Source organism: Gracilinanus agilis, chromosome 3 (assembly GCF_016433145.1).
Source record: "Gracilinanus agilis isolate LMUSP501 chromosome 3, AgileGrace, whole genome shotgun sequence".
NCBI lineage: Eukaryota > Metazoa > Chordata > Mammalia > Didelphimorphia > Didelphidae > Gracilinanus > Gracilinanus agilis.
This window is the reverse complement of record NC_058132.1, coordinates 2,928,925-2,947,983: the sequence shown is the minus strand read 5'-3', so window position 1 is coordinate 2,947,983 and position 19,059 is coordinate 2,928,925. Positions and strand designations below refer to the sequence as shown.

At 43.7% G+C, this 19,059-nt stretch overlaps 1 protein-coding gene across 1 annotated transcript; it reads right to left on the bottom strand.

The window, feature by feature from the left end:
• Positions 1-4,348: 4,348 nt before the first annotated feature.
• LOC123239325 (zinc finger protein 684-like) lies at positions 4,349-18,313 on the bottom strand. Its single transcript, XM_044666603.1, has 7 exons — positions 18,102-18,313; positions 16,454-16,534; positions 15,525-15,645; positions 11,258-11,384; positions 8,397-8,492; positions 6,989-7,533; positions 4,349-4,420 (listed from the first exon to the last, which is right to left on the bottom strand). The coding sequence occupies exons 1-7, from the start codon at positions 18,311-18,313 to the stop codon at positions 4,349-4,351; spliced, it is 1,254 nt and encodes a 417-aa protein (XP_044522538.1).
• Between the last annotated feature and the right edge of the window lie 746 nt (positions 18,314-19,059).

Sequence of the window (19,059 nt, the reverse complement as noted above, 5' to 3'; positions counted from 1 at the left end):
TACCTACCTGAGATGATGTCATCCCCACCTCCCTTAGTGGGGAGGGGGATGAGTTACCTGCACGTGACAAAAAGTAACAAATCAAGAACAAGGGACGGCCCTTTGGGCAGTCCAAATCAGTGTAGAGGCTGCCATTTGTCCACTTGAATTAGAGGTGGACCCACGGGAAGTGACAAATGACACCATCTCTTCAAGTATGTGGGTTACTTCCTGGTGAGCAGTTCCTGCTTTGAACTTGGTGCTGAAGGATCTCCAATGAGACCTCAGGCAGCTTCTACTCTGAATGGTCATGTGGGTAAGTTAGGCTGACTTCCTTGGCCTACCTTGGCGTTTTTCCAAACTCTACCTTAGGTAGGCTTCTAGCCTCTGTGATTGCTAAGGCCTTGTGGCATATAATCTAGATTAATTAGCCTTTTAACCCTCTCTCTGTCCAGGTCTCCCTCTCTAGTTCCTTACCTTTTACCTTCCTAATTGTAAATAAACTACCTTAAACCTGATCCTGACTTGGGTCTATTTTAATTACAGAATCAATCTGAATTGTTGACTCCTGGCGGCCACACTTTAAATATATATCTATGAAATATCTAAAATCTCTCTCTTACAGTATAGATCAACATCTCAGACCATATACCAGTGATGGCAAACATTTTAGATGGGCAAGTGCTGTCCTCAGGCACACATGGGGAAGAGGAGGGGAGCTGACTAGCTACACATCCCTCTAGCTTTCTAATAAAGAACTCTGTGCTGGGGTGACAGAGGGGATGCCCATAGAGAGGGCTCTGAGTGCCCCCTCTGGCTCATGTGCCGTAGGTTTGCCACCACAGCCCTGAACTAATATACAGTCAAAATAGGTATATGATTTAAATGTAAAGAGTTAGGGAAATAGAAAAGTTTACCTGTCAGATCTATGGAGAGGGGAAGAGACAGAGACCATTACAAGATGTTACATGAATAATTTTTATTACATTAACTTTAAAAGTTTTTGTATAAACATGACTAAAGCAACCAACTCTAGAAGGGAAACAAACTAGGGAAAGTTTTATACCAGATTTCTCTGAGGAAGGTCTCTTGTCTCAAAGATATAAAGAACTAAGTCAAATTCATAAGAATATAAGTCATTTCTCAATTGACAAATGGTCAAAGGATATGAATAGGCAGTTTTCAGTTGAAGAAATCAAAGCTATCAATTATCTTATTTTAAAATGTTCTAAATCTTTTTCTTTTTTTTCTTAAACCCTTACCTTCTGTCTTGGAGTCAATACTGTGTATTGGCTCCAAGGCAGAAGAGTAGTAAGGGTGGGCAATGGGGGTCGAGTGACTTGACCAGGGTCACACTGCTGGGAAGTGTCTGAGGTCAGATTTGAACCCAGGACCTCCCGTCTCTAGGCCTGGCTCTATATCCACTGAGCTACCCAGCTGCCCCCTGGGCCTGAAGTCTTTCTGCCTTCTGCTTCAAGCTGTATCTGAATGAAGAGCTTTTGCTGCCTCTGTTTCTCTTGGCTGCCCTTTCCATAGAGCTTCATCTTTTCTGTCTGAACTCTGAATGCCCTTCAGATATGTCAGGACCAACTCTCCCTGCCAGACCTGGCTCCAGAGGCTCCTCTCTGCCCCTGCTGCTGTTGTGGGAAAGTAAGTTTTGTTGTGTTAGAAGGAATGCTGGTTCTGGCCCAAAGAATCTCAGATCAGACCCATTCCTCTCCAGACTTGAAGATGTCTGTTGAAGGATGTTACACTTAATGTAGTCCTGGGGATAGAAAAAGCCATTGTAGGGGGGTGGAATAGCCCCCTGATGGGTGTAGAAAACAATGAAATGCCCCTGTAGGGTTTCAGGTTTCTAGATTGTATAGAGGGTCTGAGGAATTGTCTTTCTCTGCTTGTAAACTCTCAGCCTTTCCTCAGACTATTCCTCTCTTGGATGTTCCAGGGGCATTCAAGGCTGAAAATTAGGGAAGGATTTAGGAAGGGGTGAAGTGGAAGAGTTTCCAATACCAAGTGTACCCTGTGTTTTTTATGTAGCAGATTGGAAAAGTAGGAGAGCCCTGCCAAGAGGCATGTTATTGTGAGATCTGGCTGCTAGCTTGTCCAAAGGTGATATTAGAAAGCAGGTCTTGTTATTTTCGTTTAGAGATAAGAAGTGAAGAAGCTGGTTTGAGAAATAATTGGAGTTTCAAACAGACCTGAGAGAGAGAGTCAGCTTCAAGTCTAAGGGGTTTTGTCTCTCACAGTTGGTCTCTGGGTGTGGCAGGGGAAGTTGCAGAGTCACACACAGAGACTCACTCTCTCGGGGTTAGAGGAGGTAACATCTTTACCTCTCTCACTGTCTGAGAGAAAGACCTGAAGGAGCTTAGTGTTTTCTGTTCCAACTTGGGAAACACTCTTGACTACTGCAGTTTTTATAGATTGATTTAACTCTGAGAAGACCCAAGAAAATCCTGGTCTTTGGTTTGGACTCTGATTCTGCTAAGCCTCAGAGTCCTAACTTGATTCTTACTGAAACTCAACCAGCTAGCCTTTGTTATCTTTATAACTTGAAGGCAAAGTTAAGAATTATAAAGATAATATTGTTAGTTTTATTTAGTATAGTAAAAATTTGGGTTAGTCAGATCAGGAAGGATTAGTGTAGCCTGTGAAACACAGGAGAAGCGGTTCCTTGTGGAACCAGGGAATTTCATTTAGGTGGAGTTAGAATCCTTTAGAATTAGAAATCCTTTTGTTCTTATATATTTCAATAAATATTTTATCTTTTATAAGAGTCTCTTTAGCATCCTCGTGCCTGGCTCTGAAGAGAAGTTCACATATGAGCTTTACTTCACTTTATCACTGAAGATGCTTTTGATTACTTCTATAAAAAGTATCCAAACGGTTTTGAACCTTTATTACCATCGTTTTGTCCCACTTATTTTTAGTCTCCCCTTTTTTATTTTTATACTTGTCAGTTATTCCTCAGTCAGCCTCTTAACTTCTTCTCTTGATCCTTGAGCCCCAGATTTCTGTAGTTCCAGGACTAGGCTTAGGTCCTTTGTTTTTCATAAAATAAACTTTTATTTATTTCACAAATAAACTGCTTTTGAAAATTAATGTTGAATTGTGATATTTTTGTGGAATAAGTTTCCCTTTAGCCTACCTAAGGTTAGAGCTCCAGATTTGCTATCCCCTTCATCCCAAATTCTCTTTTAAGTTTAATTAATTAGGGATATTTTTTCACAGTTATATGAATCTTGTTCTTTCCCTCCCCTACTCCCACCCCAGTCCTGTAGCCAAGGAGCAATTGCATTGCGTTTTACATGGGTCACTGATTAGGACCCATTTCCATATTATTAGTATTTGCACTAGGGTGACCATTTAGAATCTACATCCCCAATCATATCCTCATCAAACCATGGGATCAAGCAGTTATTTTTCTTCTGTGTTTCTACTCCCACAGTTCTTTCTCTGGATGTGGATAGCATTCTTTATCATAAGTCCATCAGAATTGTCTTGGATCATTGTATTGCCTCTAGTAGAGAAGTCTATTATATTTGATTGTGTTGCAGTATATCCATCTCTGTGTATAATGTTCTCCTGGTTCAGCTCCTTTCACTCTGCATCAATTTCTGGGGGCCATTCCAGTTCACATTTCATCCAAAGTTATGAAACTAAGGGGGAACCTCCCTTTTTTTGTTTAGCTAAAAGGATTAAGGGAGGATTGGCCATGGTGAACCTTGACAGATTCTGAGAGTGTGCTGGGCAGCCACAAATCTGGGTAAAGTTTGGACTGACACCTTCCTTGTATGGACAAGGACCTGCTTCTCCTGTGATGAAGTAATGAAGGAGGAGTTGAAGTCTTCTAAATCCCCTTCCTCAGTGGTTATTGAAAAATCTGAGATGTCAGAGGATGTCCATGGGAGGGACTGTGAGTGGACAAGTGGTGAGCTCACTAGGGAGATATATAGATATATGTGTGAGAGAGAGAAAGACAAAAGACCTGTGCTAGAGAAGAGAACTATTGTTTTTCTTTCTTTTAGATTTAGGAGAGAGTCAACTGACCACATTAACTGACCAGTCAATTAATAAATTATTTATAATAAAGAAATTCTGCCTCTTGAGAATTCCAGTCCTTGCACTGTCAGTGTCTTTTCCTTTGAATTAGCCCAGTCCCCAAACCCAGTTAATTAAATGTTATATTTTAAAAAGATGAATACCCCTTCCTTTTTTCAATATACTTACTCTTCTTTCTGTATAACTAAATATAAAATGACTGAATATATTCCAGTAACAAATGACATTCATTATAATGTAAAGCTAGGATGTTTTGGCTATGGCACATCCTACCCAATGGTTCCTTCCCCAGGCTGGGGGGCCTGGAGCACTAGCTCTGACAGGTAGCTGGACTTTGAAGTTTTACTGGGGAAAGGGTCTGAAGCCGGTTCACAGAAGTGGCCTGAGAGGGCAAAAAGCTCGGGTGGAGAGCACAGGTTGTGACCAGGGTCCCCTGCTGTGACTTTGCCTTTAATGGGCCCTGAAACTCTTCTCAATGTCAAGGGAGCACCTTTAGAGATCTTGCTGCTGCTCTCCTCAAAGTCCCACCTTCAATTTAAGCTAATGCTGAAGGTATCTGAGCCTTCAGAAAGGACTTTAAAAAAAAAAGAAAAAGAAAAAAAAAAAGAAGAAAACACGATTCCCAGAAGCAAGATAATTCTCCTTAAAAGGGCTAGAAACTGCAGAGGTTTGAGTAATAGCTGGTTTTGGGGTCAGAAAAATCAAAGTTTAATTCCCTAAATCTGGCTCTTTTTGGGGGGGGGAAATAAAAGCAAGCTAAAAGCTAAGCTTGTTGACCTCCCCCAATACTTAACCCCTTCTCACCAATTCATAGTAGTGGGCTGCAAGGTAGTAGCTTTGATCAGTCCTGATAACTGAGTCTTGTCAACATGTTGACATTTTTTTTTAGCCAATCTAACTTCACTTCTAACAAACTTACCCCTAACAAACTAAGCTCCTAACTAAGCTAAACAAACTTAGCTCCTAACAAACTTACTTAAGAATAGTTTAGGGAGAGTAAAAAGTGAAGAAACTGAAGAAAATGAGACTATTTGTCAAACCTTTGTAATCAGCTAAATTGTAATAGTTAAAATTAAATCATAAGGTTGCTAATAGCTTTATTACATTAAAGTAGTAATAGTAAAGAGAGGGAAATTTAGGAAAGAAATAGTTGCCTAGCCTACCACTCTATCTATCATTCTAATGGAATGAATCTCACCACCAAAGGGGGATTGTCTGTCCCTGCACATATCAGTGGCAAAGGATCTATAGGTCACTGATTGATTACATCAAAACAAAGGGAGGGGAATTTCCTTCTCACACCTAATTAATGAGATTTCTCTTCAGAGATTATTTTCTGAGGTAAAACAACTGAGATAGAACCTATCTGAATTGAAAACATCCATAAAGTTTCTCTCCAATGTGGATGCTCTAATGTTTAGCAAGATTAATCCTCATTGTGAAAGCCTTTCCACAGTGTTTAATTAGGTTTTTCTTCAGTGTGTATTTTGATGTGCAGCAAGAGAGACCTTCCATGTAAAACTCTTCCCACATTGTTTACATTCATAATGTGTGGAGTGGAAATTGAGAGGACTATGAAAACTTCAAAGTAAATCCTCTTTAGGCAGTATTAAACAGATACCGGGTAAACTATCATTTAAGATACAATGCTTTATTGAGAGAGAGAGAAAACGTGGAGCACCATCTCAAGCCATTGACCTAAGACAAATATTCAAAAAAGTCATAGAAAAGTCCCTTATTTATAGGAGAATGATGATACAATCAAGCCTCTGAGAAGGGGTTATAACATTTTTACGATCAGTTGAAATCCAGAAATAAAGGACTGGACATTCAAGCAAATTACACATTTTAAAGAAATGATCGAAGGAGGAGACAGATACAAAGAAAAAAAGGATGGGGGAATGGGATTATCTAGGAGGGGCTGAGGTTTTACAATGGGTACCTGAGTATCATTCTAGCCATTGGGCTTTACTATCTAGGGGAAACCTTGGATACAATGGGAAGAACTTCTAAGACAAAATGTTACATAAGATTTAATCATGGGGTACTTTGGGGTCTAAGAGCAGGTCAACACTGACATGCTATAAAGCTTTTGTGGTACACTGAGAAGGGTGTGGGTAGGATAATTTTGCCTTGAAGTTGGCTTGATTGGGGGGTGGGGGTTAGTCGAAACCAGCTTTACTAGGTAGACACTAATAATTATTACCTTAAGAATATGACACTAATTTTTTACTCTACACAAAAATTTTTCTCTCCAATATGAATTTGCTGATGTTGAGCCAGATTACTCTTCATTGTGAAAGCCTTTCTATTCTGTTTAGATTCACAATGTTTCTTTCCAGTGAGAATTCTCTGATGTGCAGCAAGATTGCTCCTTTGTGTAAGTTTTTCCACAGAGTTTACATTCATAAGGTTTCTCTCCAGTGTGGATTCTCTGATGCCTAGCAACATGGCTCCTACATATGAAAGACTTTCCACAGTGTTTACATTCATAAGGTTTCTCTCCAGTGTGGATTCTCTGATGTGCAACAAGATTGCCCCTATCTGTGAAAGTCTTCTCACATTGTTTACATTCATAAGGTTTCTCTCCAGTGTGGATTCTCTGATGTCTGGCAAGATGGCTCCTCCATGTGAAAGCCTTTCCACACTGTTTACATTCATAAGTTTTCTCTCCAGTGTGGATTCTATGATGTTTAGCAAGAGGGCCCCACTGTGAGAAAGCCTTTCCACACTGTTTACATTCATAATGTTTCTCTGCAGTGTGGATTCTCTGATGTCTGGAAAGATTGCCCCTCTGTGTGAAAGCCTTTCCACACTGTTTACATTCATAATGTTTCTCGCCAGTATGGATTCTCTGATGTCTAGCAAGATGGCCCTTCTCTGTGAAAGTCTTTCCACACTGTTTACATTCATAAGGTTTCTCTCCAGTGTGGATTCTCTGATGTCTGGCCAGAAGGCTCCTCCATGTGAAAGCTTTTCCACAGTGCATACATTCATAAGGTTTGTCTGCAGTGTGGATTCTCTCATGTGCAGCAAGTTCATAGTTGTGACTGGAAGTTCTCTCACTTTTATTATTCACCGAAACCATTTTTACGCGTTTAATTTTTGGATGTCTAATGAGTTCTAAACTCCAGTCCAAGGCCATTTCCCCTAGGTTACCTTGATACATGGGCATTTCCAGAGGTTTCTCATGCAACTGAAGAAGTCTTACTTCTTCAGGAAAGTATTTGCTGTATTCACTATCCTGACAACAGTCATTTCCTGAAGTCAATTTTATATACTGATTTAGGACTGGATATTGGCTGAATTTCTCTGTAGTCTCATCAAATTCACAGTCACTCTTTGGATTTTTATTTACCTTCATATTAGAGTCAGAGACTTCTCTGAAACTAAAGTGATAGGGATCCTCATTCATGAATCTCTGGAAGCCAGATCCTTCCACAAAAAGGCTCTGCTTTGTAGACATCTCCTTCACTTCAAAATTAGTCTCTGTCTCTGAAGAAAATAAATAATGACATAAACACAGAAGGAAAGAGAATACACACACACAGAGCAATATAAGTTCCTTCCTTTGATGGCAGAAAGGAAACTGATTTTTATTCTATTTTCCCCAGGACAAAAGGAGTTTTTAGACTTAAACAAGTAGAACCAGTCTTTGGATACACTATTTGGTCATATCTGCAAGATGGATGATTTTAGAAATACTTTTATATACAATAAAATGACACGTCACAACGGACCTGTGACATTTGCAGACTCAGATTCTCATCATACTTTTCAAATCATATCATGAGTAAAGAATGGAAGAAGGCCTGACCAACTTCTTGGCAGCTAGATTACAACTCAAACCCTGTGCCTGAGCATGCTTAGACCACAATATGGGACAGTGTTTCTCCTTTGCCCTATCTTTCATAAAAAGTAGTCACACCCATTATTCTTACAATTTTGTGAATCTCAGGTAACCTTCTAGATATTCTGTTCTCATCATTTTGAATGCACTATCACATGGCTATTCTTGGTAAAATTTATATGCTAAGTTGAGAAAGAACTTCACTGTTTTTAACTCATGCAATAATGCTGCAAGCGGAATATGTTTTCTTCTTTATTCTACTTTTTTCTTTATTCTACAGATTCAAAGATATGCCATTTAGTGCTAGCACTAAATACTAATCTTATTTTATGACCTACCACATATTTTATCTCATACTCTATGCTGAGTCCATCACTCATCTCTCAGGAAATGAACAGCATGATTCAGCATTGGTCTGGCAGCCCCCAAATCTAGCACTCCCTTCACTACAACAGATAAAGGTCTTTTGGGATAACAACACTTATGCACCTGCTTTCACCTCACTCACCTGGAGAGGAGCTTCTTGGGCCTATTTGCTCTAGTAGCCATGGTGCTTTTCCTTGCTGAAAACAGGAGATAAAAATTTCTCTAGAAACTGGAATCCCTGAACATGAGAAAGAATGAAGGGATCAGGAGCAGAAAATAAAAAACAGTCCTCTTAATGGAAAGGGGGTATATAAATAAGGCCTACAGAATGGTTTCTATTGTATTCACTGTTGGACATTTGCAGGAAGGCAGAGATATCATGAAATCCATTTGAAATCAGAAAATTCCATCTTCATATACCTCTTGTAATAGAAAGAGAGGCACATTCCACAGCCTCCATTATCTAGAAATTAAAGGTAGTTGATACTGAAGGGATAAGAGATCAGAACTTGGAGGGAGAAAAACAAATTTAATCTAGCTTCAGAGAAATGGCAAATGGGTGCTCCTGGGCAAGTTATTTAACCTCTGTTTGCCTCAGTTACTTCAACTATGAATTGAGGACAATATGAGCATCAAATTCATAGTAATGTTTTAAATGAATGAACTCCTTTACCCAGGAGAGGACATGGAGCTGGTATTTTGAAAAGCTTATTCCCTGTCTTTCCATTCCTATCATGTGGACTGCAATTTGAGTAAAGAATGAAGGAGGAATAAGGATAAACTCCCTAGACTAGGCAGAATTAGGGGCTGTAAGATACACTTTTAAATTTCTTTTAAATATTTATTTTTATAGTATTTACTTTTATGAGTGAATTACCATATAAAACCACAACTTCTCAAAAAACCCAAACAAACAACAGAAAAATTGTATGCTTTCACTTGCATTCGAAGTCCAACAGTTCTTTCCCTGGAGGCATTCTTTGTTATAAAGTCCCTAAGAATTCCACTGGATCACTGTATTGATGAGTATAGCCAAGTCTATCATAGTTGATCATTCCACAATATTACTGTTACCGTGCACGGTGTTTTCCTGGTTCTCCTTAATTCACGCTGTCTGTAATTGGAAATTTTGTACCTTTGAACTACATTACCCAGGAGCCCACTGGGTTCCTGTCATTACTTCCTGACACAGAGGGAAGATAAATACGGTGGATTTCCATGTATAGCCTGCTTCTCTTGGAATGAGGGCAGTTGTGAACAGGGGAGGTTTGAATAGGTAGATTAGCTTGGTAGGTGGTTTTATTTTATTACCTTTTTATTGCTTTACTTCTAGTAATTATTAATTAATCTCATAAAATATAATATTTAAAATTATCATATATATATTTTGAAAAACACGAAATTTACTTTATTCAAAACTGACTCTTCCAATATAAAAACTTTAAATTTAGCTTACACTGAAAGGTAAAATATTCATAATGTTTTCTCTAACTCTCAAGAAGGTAGATCTGAACATTCCAAAAAACTAACAAAAAGGACTATCGTTTGCAATTTGTTGACTAGAAATAGTAGTAAAATATTAAAACAAATATTCTTGGGTTTCTGTTCTGTCTATCCAGGCCCTAAATTCAAGGTCAAGATTCCGCAAGAGTGAGTCAAAGAAGTCATTGTTTAAGTGAAAACAAAAAGCAGAACATTATTTTACTAAGTAACATTAGCAAAAATAGAAACATTTAACAAGGACATACATTGATAGGGGCATGGTCCATGCCTACTATCTCTGTAACAAGAGTAGACCATATGTAAATGATAAGTCTATCATGTCCAAAGAAGTACAAACCCTTTTTTGTGTCTGACTTATTTGAGGTTTCTCAGGTAATTAACCTCCAGAATAAGGCCTTATTATGCTGCTACCTATATTCTTTTTTTTTTTTTACATTTTTAATATTTATTTTTTAGAAAACTTAACATGGTTACATGATTTATGCTCTTACTTTCCCCTTCACCCCCCTCCCCCGACCTTCTCCCCCTCCCATGGCTGATATGCCTTTCTACTGGTTTTAGCATGTGTCATTGATCAAGACCTATTTCCAAATTGTTGATAGTTCCACTGGGGTGGTAGTTTCAAGTCTACATCCCCAACCATGTCCGCCTCAACCCATGTGTTCAAGCAGTTGCTTTTCTTCTGTGTTTCCTGTCCTGTAGTTCTTTATATATTTTTATTTTTACACTGCATCAGTTCATATAGGTCTTTCCCACTCTTTCTGAAATCATCACATTCATCATTTCTTACAGCGCAAAGTATTCCATTAACATCATATGGTTATTCAGTTATTCATCAACTAACATCCCTTCAAATTTCCAATTCTTTGCTACCTCCAAAAGGGTAGTTAGAAAATTTTCCTAAAAGTAGGTCCTCCCTTTTTTTCTGATCTCTTTGGGGTACAGACCTAACAGTGGTATTACTGATCAAAAGGGATACATTGTTTTATATTTTATTTTATATAATATTTTATATATATTTGGGAGTCATTCTAAATTGCCCTCCAGAATCAATGGATCATTTCACAACTCCACCAGTAATGAATGCATTAAGAGTTCGAATTTTGCCATATATCGTTCAACCTTTGTCCTTTTCCTTTACCGTCTTATTGGCCAATCTGTTAGGGCTGAGGTGGTACCTCAGAGTTCTTTTAATTCACTTCTCTAATCAAGAGGGATGTAAAACTTTTTTTTATATGATTAGTGAGAGCTTTGATTTCTTCATCTGAAAACTGCTTATGCATAACCTTTGACCATTTGTCAATTGGAAAATGACTTGAATTCTTTTTAATTTGACTTTTTTTTTTTTTTAAATGAAAAGAGGCAGGAGAACTCAGGGCAGAGATCAGCACTTTTGCTTTTTTAATCATTGACAAGGGCTCAAAATCCTGTACCTTTGGCTTGGAATGATGACATTCCCTTAATGAGAGATTTAGGGTTAAAAGAGAAAATGCTTCTTACCCACGGAGAGTAGATTCTGCACATTCTCCAGCATGACCTCCAGGTACAGCTCTTTCTGAGGCTGGTCCAACAGGCCCCACTCCTCCTGGGTGAAGTCCATGGCCACATCTTTGAACGTTATTGATCCCTAAACCAGCAAAAGTCATAAGATTTTGAACTGAACCTTCAGCATTCATCTAGTACAATCCTCATTCACTTTCTGGGGGACACTGAAGCACACAAGCTCCTAACCTTGAAGAGTATCAGAGCCAGCACTGGAGACCAGTCATTCGAAGCCCAGCGGAATACTGACAAAGGCATTTTGTGTCTGAAGGGAGAATGATGTTGGAAGAGTAAAACCTGGAGAAATGTTTTACTCTGAAATGCTTTTCCCTATGGAATCAGGGAGATGGGAAGTGCTCTCTGAGTGAGGTGGGAGATTCTGGGGAGGAGAAAGAGAGAAGGTGATCTGAAATTCCTCCTCATCCCAAGTGTCAGAATTGATAGGGTTAAGAACATTTTTTTTTTGAGGAGTTTCTGAGAAGGTAGCATGTACTGTGTATCCTAGAGGGAAAATATTACCAGTAATTAATGAGGAAAAAACAAAGAAAAAGGGATTCCTTACTTAAATTCCTAAGTGGTTGAAATACCCTTATATAGACAAAAGCATCAAGAGTATTCCATGGACTTATATGGGATCATACTCTTGATTCTAGCTGAGTGAAAAAGCAGAGTCATATTTTATACTGAGAGTCTGGGGAAGGAACTATTGGGTAGGATGTTCAATAGCCAAAACATCCTATCTTTGTATTATAATGAACATCATTTGTTACTGGAATATATTCGTCATTTTATATTTAGTTATACAGAAAGAAGAGTAAGTATGATGAGAAAAGGAAGGGGTGTTCATCTTTTTAAAATATAACATTTCATTAACTGGGATTGAGCTAATTTGAAAGACAGTGTGAGTGTAATGAGTGGAATTCTCAAGAGGCAGAATTTCTTTATTATGAATAATTTATGAACTGATTGGTCATTTAATGTGGTCAGTTGACTCCTAAATCTAAAAGAGAAACAGTAGTTCTCTCCTCTAGCACAGGTCTTTTGTCTTTATCTCTCTCTCACATATATCTATATATCTCTGTAGTGAGCTCACCACTCAGTCCCTCCCCTGGACATCCTCTGACATCTCAGATTCATTACTTTATCACAGGAGAAGCAGGTCCTTGACCATACAAAGAATTTGTCAGTTGAAGCTTTACCCAGCCTTGTGTCTGGCCTAGCACACTCTCAGAATCTGTCAAGGTTCACCATGGATTTGAGTCCTACTCTTAATCCTTTTAGCTGAACAAAAGAAGGGAGGTTCCCCCTTAGTTTCATAACTTCTGATAAAATGTGAACTGGAAGGACCTCCAGGAATTGAGGCAAAAAGAGCAGAACCAGGAAAACATTACACATAGAGATGGATACACTGCAGCACAATCAAATATAATAGACTTCTCTACTAGAGGAAATACAATGATCCAAGACAATTCTGATGGACTTATGATAAAAGAATGCTATCCACATCCAGAGAAAGAACTGTGGGATCAGAAAACAGAAGTAAAATAACTGCTTGATCACATGGTTCGATTGGGATAGGATTGGGGATGTAGACTCCAAACAATCACCCTAGTGCAAATACTAACAATATGGAACCAGGTCTTGATCAATGAAACGTGTAAAATACAGTGGAATTGTTCCTTGGCTACAGGAGTTGGGTGGGAAGAGGGGAGGGAAAGAACATGATTCATGTAACCATGGAAAAATAATCAAAATAAATTAATTAAATAAATGAACTTAAAAGATTACACAGGATGAAGAGGATAGCAAATCTGGAGCTCTAACCTTAGCTAGGCTAAAGGGAAACTTATTCCACAAAAATATCACATTTCAACATTAATTTTCAAAAACAGTTCATTTATGAAAAACAAAGGATCTAAGCCTAGTCCTGGAACTACAGAAACCTGGGGATCAAGGGTCAAGAGAAGAAGTGAAGAGGCTGACTGAGGAATAACTGACAAGGTAGTAGCCAGATCTCACAATAACATGCCTCTTGGCAGGGCTCTCCTACTTTTCCAATGTGCTACATGAAAAACGCAGGATATACTTGGAACTGGAAAGTCTTCCATTTCACCCCTTCCTGACCCATTCCTTATTTTTCAGCCTCAAATGCCCTTGGAACATCCAGGGGAAGAATAGTCTGAGGAAAGGCTGAGGGTTTCCAAGTATGGGAAGACACAATTCCTCAGACCCACAATACAAGGTATCCGAAACCCTACAGGGGCCATTCCACTGCCCTCTACACTCATCATGGGTTGGCTACATTATGTGTAACATCCTTCAGCAGACATCTTCATGTCTGGAGAAGAATGGGTCTGATCTGCGATTCTTTGGGCCAGAACCAGCATTCCTTCAAACACAACAAAACTTACTTTCCCACAACAGGAGCAGGGGCAGAGAGGAGCCTCTGGAGCCAGGTCTGGCAGGGAGAGTTGGTCCTGACATATCTGAAGGGCATTCAGAGTTCAGACAGAAAAGATGAAGCTCCGTGGAAAGGGCAGCCAAGAGAAACAGAGGCAGCAAAAGCTCTTCATTCAGATATAGCTAGAAGCAGAAGGCAGAAAGACTTCAGGCCCAAAGGAAAGCAGAGAAATCTGGGCTCAAAGGAAGAATGCAGAGAGGCCTCAGTTCCAAGGAAAGGAGACAGCTTCTTGTTTGGAATTCCTCTAACCTGGGTGGTTCCTAGTAGCCCCCACTGCCCCACCAGCCCTACCTCAGAAGTTCCAAGATCACAGCTGTCCCTCCAATGGTACACAAGGCCAGGACCCAAGGACCCTGCCTGCTTCTCCACCCCAAGTACATCCCTCTGTTATCTGCAATGCCACTGCCACCAGAATGAGCCCTCTTCAGCCTAGACTCCTCCCATGCATCTAAACAACATGGGCAGTCAACTACAAGGCTAGTCACCCCACCGAGAGCTCCCTCTCCTTATACTTCCTCCCCTTCCTCTGTTTTGGTCAAATATTTTACTTAAAGTAATTAAGTCAAGGAATAAGAGTTAAAATTCTGGGCAGAATTCTTTGAAATGTCCTCACACAACAGAGCCCATCGTTATTTGTTTTTTCTTAAACCCTTACCTTCCATCTTAGATTGGTTCTAAGGCAGAAGAGTGGTAAGGGCTAGACATTGGGGGTTAAGTGACTTGCCCAGGGTCACACAGCTAGGAAGTGTATGAGGTGAGATCTGAACTGAGGGCGTCCCGTCTCTAAGCTTGGCTTTCAATCCACTGAGCCCCCTAGTCGCACCCCCATCTTTAGTTTTTAAATCTAAGGTAAGAAACAGTCCTCTAATGAGTCCCCTCCCACCCAAAAGAATGGAGATAAAGTGGCTCAAGATCATCACGTTCAGTAATGTCAGCCAGAAAGACCTGCTTTTGACAGACTCTGGGACCAAAACCCCTTTTTTCCTTCCCCTTTCGAGAGACCCAGAGCACCCCCAGCACTGTCCAAGCCCTGAGACAAAAACCCAGTAATACCTGGCAGAACATCAGGAATTTGCTGTCAGGTCTAGACAAATGAAGCCCCCATCACTGACCAACAGGCCTGAGAACTTCCAGGGTTCCCAACCCCCTTTGGGCCATCCAATCATCAAGTACCCCAACTCTGACACAGGTGACCTCATCCCTGACCAGCACCCTATAAAAGGCTGCCCCCTTCTCCACCCAAGTGGGGGCCCCCAGCCATCTGCAGGTTACAGGCTCCCCCCTCGCTCCTCTCCTTGCATCCCAGCTCCACAGCCCCCTCCCCACCTTCCCACAATAAAGCCTCACCACACCTCCTCACTGAGGACTCGGGATCCAAGGTTCCAGCCCTCGACACCGAACCCCACGGCCCACTTCCTGCCGTCCTCTGGACCCTCCAGCCTATTAGTGACTTTGCTGAGGACCCATCAGACACCCAGGAAACACCTGCCCCACCTCTCTGGGGACATTTGCTAGAGGAGGGCCGGGTGCCATCTCCAGCTTCCACTGACCACAACTAACGTTTGGATCTTCAGCTCAGAAAGAAGGTCCTGGAAAAACCCCAGAACACGGGGGATGGGGGGGCAGCCAGGGCTGACCCTGGAGCTCCCCCTGAGGACAAGCAGGGATGGCGCCCCCTGGAGGCCTGGCGGAGACACAGCGCTGAGTTCTGCAGGATTCCAGCCTGGGGAAGCCTGGCCAGGGCTGGGGCTGGGCTGCACTCACCTGGGAGGGGGGCCTCGGGGTCCCGGGGGCCATTCCCTCCGGCTGCGGGCTCTCTGCTGGGGCCACACGGGGGTCCTTCACGGGGTGGAGCCCCAGGTGGGGAGACTTCCTGTTTGTGCCCCTGTGGGGGAGGAGAAAGAGGGAGGGGTCAGAGGGGCTCCCAGGCCCTTCCCGGGCCTCAGGGGAGCCTCTTCCCCTCAGGGGGGAACAAGGAGCCTCAGGCTGAGAGGGCCTTGGACTGGCCAGGAAGAAGCCCCACCTCCACCCTATGTGCCGCCATCTTTGGCTTCATTCCATTAGAAAGTGAACTGAAGGGAAGTTACTAGGTAATTTGGGGGGGGGGGCCCTGGAGGGGGAGAGAGCCATCAGGTGGGAGTGGGGGAGAGCGTGTTGGCATTCTTCAGTGCCCAAGATCAAGGATCCTCCCATGGCAGCTGGGCACGGATAGATCCCGCTCTACCTCTCCCCCTCCGCCCCCCCCCATCTCCAGAGCCCAAGCTGGCAGCTTCTCCCCTTGGCCTGTTCTGACCTGGACATCCCCCTAGGGAAGAGCCCGAACCAGCCCCTCCCCCAGCTGCCTCCTGGCTCTGCTTATGGGAGGGGCCATTCCCTTCATTGGAGGAGGGCAAAGCCCCGCCACGGCTCCTGGTCAGGCCACTTCCAGGTTGGTCCCTTTTCTAGGGCCCTTTAAGGTGTTGGACAGACACAGACACACTGAGACGGCCCCTCCCCCACCACATTGGGGCCCCGGGCTCCTGCCCCGCCTCTCGGGGCGCACACGCCCCCCACCAATTCCCAAGCTGAGTAACCCAGAACTGGTCTACCCGGTCTTCCCGATGCCCAAAAGTTAGAGAGCAAAAAGTCTCAGCGAATAAAGCAGGGAGCCAGGGCCGCGCCTGCGCATTGACTCCCTCCCCTCCCCCTCTCACCCAGAAATGGTTGGAGGACCACAACTGTCCACCTTCCAGGAGCTGAGACGGCCCACAGAAGATTCCCAGCATGCTTTGGGGCTGCCACAAGGGGAGGTGACAAGACTAGCTTGAGGTTAGAATCCCGGCATTCTGGGAAATGGAGTCTTCCACAGGAAAGAAACTTCCTACCAGGAAGTCATGACGAATGCATTCTGGGAAATGGAGTCCTCCTGCCTCGGTACCAGGGTTTAGAGCTCTGGTGGGGGAAGGGCTATACACAAATACTTCCCCAGAGCCGGGTGGGCAGGCTACAGCCTTCTCTGCCCCACCCCCAATTCCCCTCCAGCTCTACCGGGATTATTCTTCTTTAGACTGGAAGCTGCCTCAGGCCAGAGCCTGACACACAGCAGGTGCCTAATAAGTGTCTACTAGACCGGCAGACTGACTGATCCCTCAAGGGATCTCTGCTCCCCGAGGCGCGGGGAGGAGGTGCTGGGATCCCCGCTTCTGACACTCACAGAGTCTCCCCTTCCCCCACACCACACACTTTTACACCCCAACACACCGTCTCTGACCTTCCCCTCTTGTAGCACCTGCGCACACCCTCCTGCCCACACCGCAGGTTCCCCAACCAGGAATGGGTCCCTCCCCCTCCCCCCGGGTCATCCCGTCCCCCAGGTGTTTGAAGCAGAAAGTCTGAACTGCCAGAGCAGGGAGCCGAGGTCGCGCCTCCCTCCCCTCCCCCTCATCCATCAAAAGTCCAAGAAGCACAGCCCTGAGACTTCCAGGAACTGAGACTGGCCACAGGAGATTCCCAGCATTCCTAGAGGCTGACACGTGGGGAGGAAACTTGGAAACCGGTATTCTGGGAAATGGAGTCCCCCAAGAGGGATGGCCAAGCCTTGCGTGATGTCATGGCACGGGCATTCTGGGAAATAGAGTCCTGCTGCTGGGCCCCTGGGTTTAGCCCCCTGCTGGGGGAGGGGTCATACAGGAAATGTTCCCCAGCCTGGGGGGCTGCAGCCTTCTCCCCTCCCCCATTTCCCCTCCAGCCCTGCTGCTGCTTCTTTACACTGGAGGCTGCCTCAGACTAGAGCCTGGCACACAGCAGGTGCCTAATAAGTGTCTATTTTTGATTGATCAGTGAATAGATCCATCCTCCCCCAGGACCTGAGGAGGGGCTGCTAGGATCCCCTCTTCTGATAGAAAAGGAAACCGAGGCAGCAGCTGACCTGGCCCAGGCCACCCTCCCACAATTTCCCTCCTCCAAGGATCTCTCTGAACATCCTGATGCTCCTGCTTTGGGGGTACCCAAGGGGACCCCAATGGAGGGGGCCAGCCCTATCCCCAGGTGGAGGAATCTGATGACTCCGGGGCTGCTCTCCTGAGCCTGGAACCCCCAAGATCTAGGCTCAAACCTGGCCCAGCTGTGGGAGCCTGGCCAAGGCCCTTCCCCAGCCTTTACCTCAGTTTCCCCCATTGTGAGATCAAGAGAATCAGAGCCTGAGCCAGAGGGCTGTGGGGAAGGCGGTCCAGAGTGGATCTGGGGGAAAACAGAGCTGATTATTTTGGGTCTCCTGGGACTCTGGGCCTAAAGCCTGAGGCCTCTGGGCCAGCTCAGGAAGGTCTCCTTCAGCAGCGCCCCCAGCCCAGGAGGCCCAAAGACCCTTCAGAGGCCTGGGGGAGGCCCAGGAACTCCCCTCCTGCCTTTGAAGCAGCAGCCGCTGAGCCCAGGCTCTGAGCCCGGATGGACAGAGGACAGTCTGGGGGTGTCTGTGTGTCTGTCTGCAGGGCTGCTGGGCTCAGGCTGGTCAGGCCTGTCTGACTCTTCCACCCCTTTGGGGCTTTCTGGGCAGAGAGGCTGGGCGGCTTTGCCATGACCTTCTGCAGCTCATTGGACAGGGGAGGAAACTGAGGCAAGTGGGGTCAAGTGACTTGTCCAGGGTCCCAACAGGGGGTGATCTCAGGTCTTCCTGACTCCAGCCTGAGCTCTAGCAGACACCAGCTTCCTGGGCTTGGTGTTATGTGGGAGAAAGTCTCTGTTAGTATAGTTGTAATGGGTGTCAAGTATTTGGCAGACCTTGCCTGACAGGGCTGCTCTCTCCAAGGGCTGAGAACAAAGATGGCATCACTCTCAGTCCTAGGCTAACATAGATCTATCTGACTGCATGTTAAACAACAAGGGTTTATTCAGGAAGATAGCAACAAAGGGTATTAGGTAGGTGGGTTGAAGATGAGCCCCTCTGGTTAAAATGTCTGCCTTGAGATCCCCAAACTGATAAACGCCTGCTGAAAATTCCCAGTTCATTGAAGAGACCCGCAGAAATCTTCATTCGATCTCATGGCCCTCGGAACGCCATGTCTTAGAAATGTCTAACCATGGGAACAAGTCTTATCTCAGGAGATGCAGAGAAGACCTTGTGGAGGTGATGAAATCATTTGCAAAAAGGCCTGATTGTTGGGGACAGTTTGAGAAACTGAGGCAGGAATCAAGGGAGCATCCATCCACATATTTAGACAGACTTGTTGAGGCTGGAGAGAATATCCTGGAATTCCAACATTTAAAATGAAGACACTCTTCAACACATTAGGAAACGATTTATCAAAGAGAGCAATTTACCTAT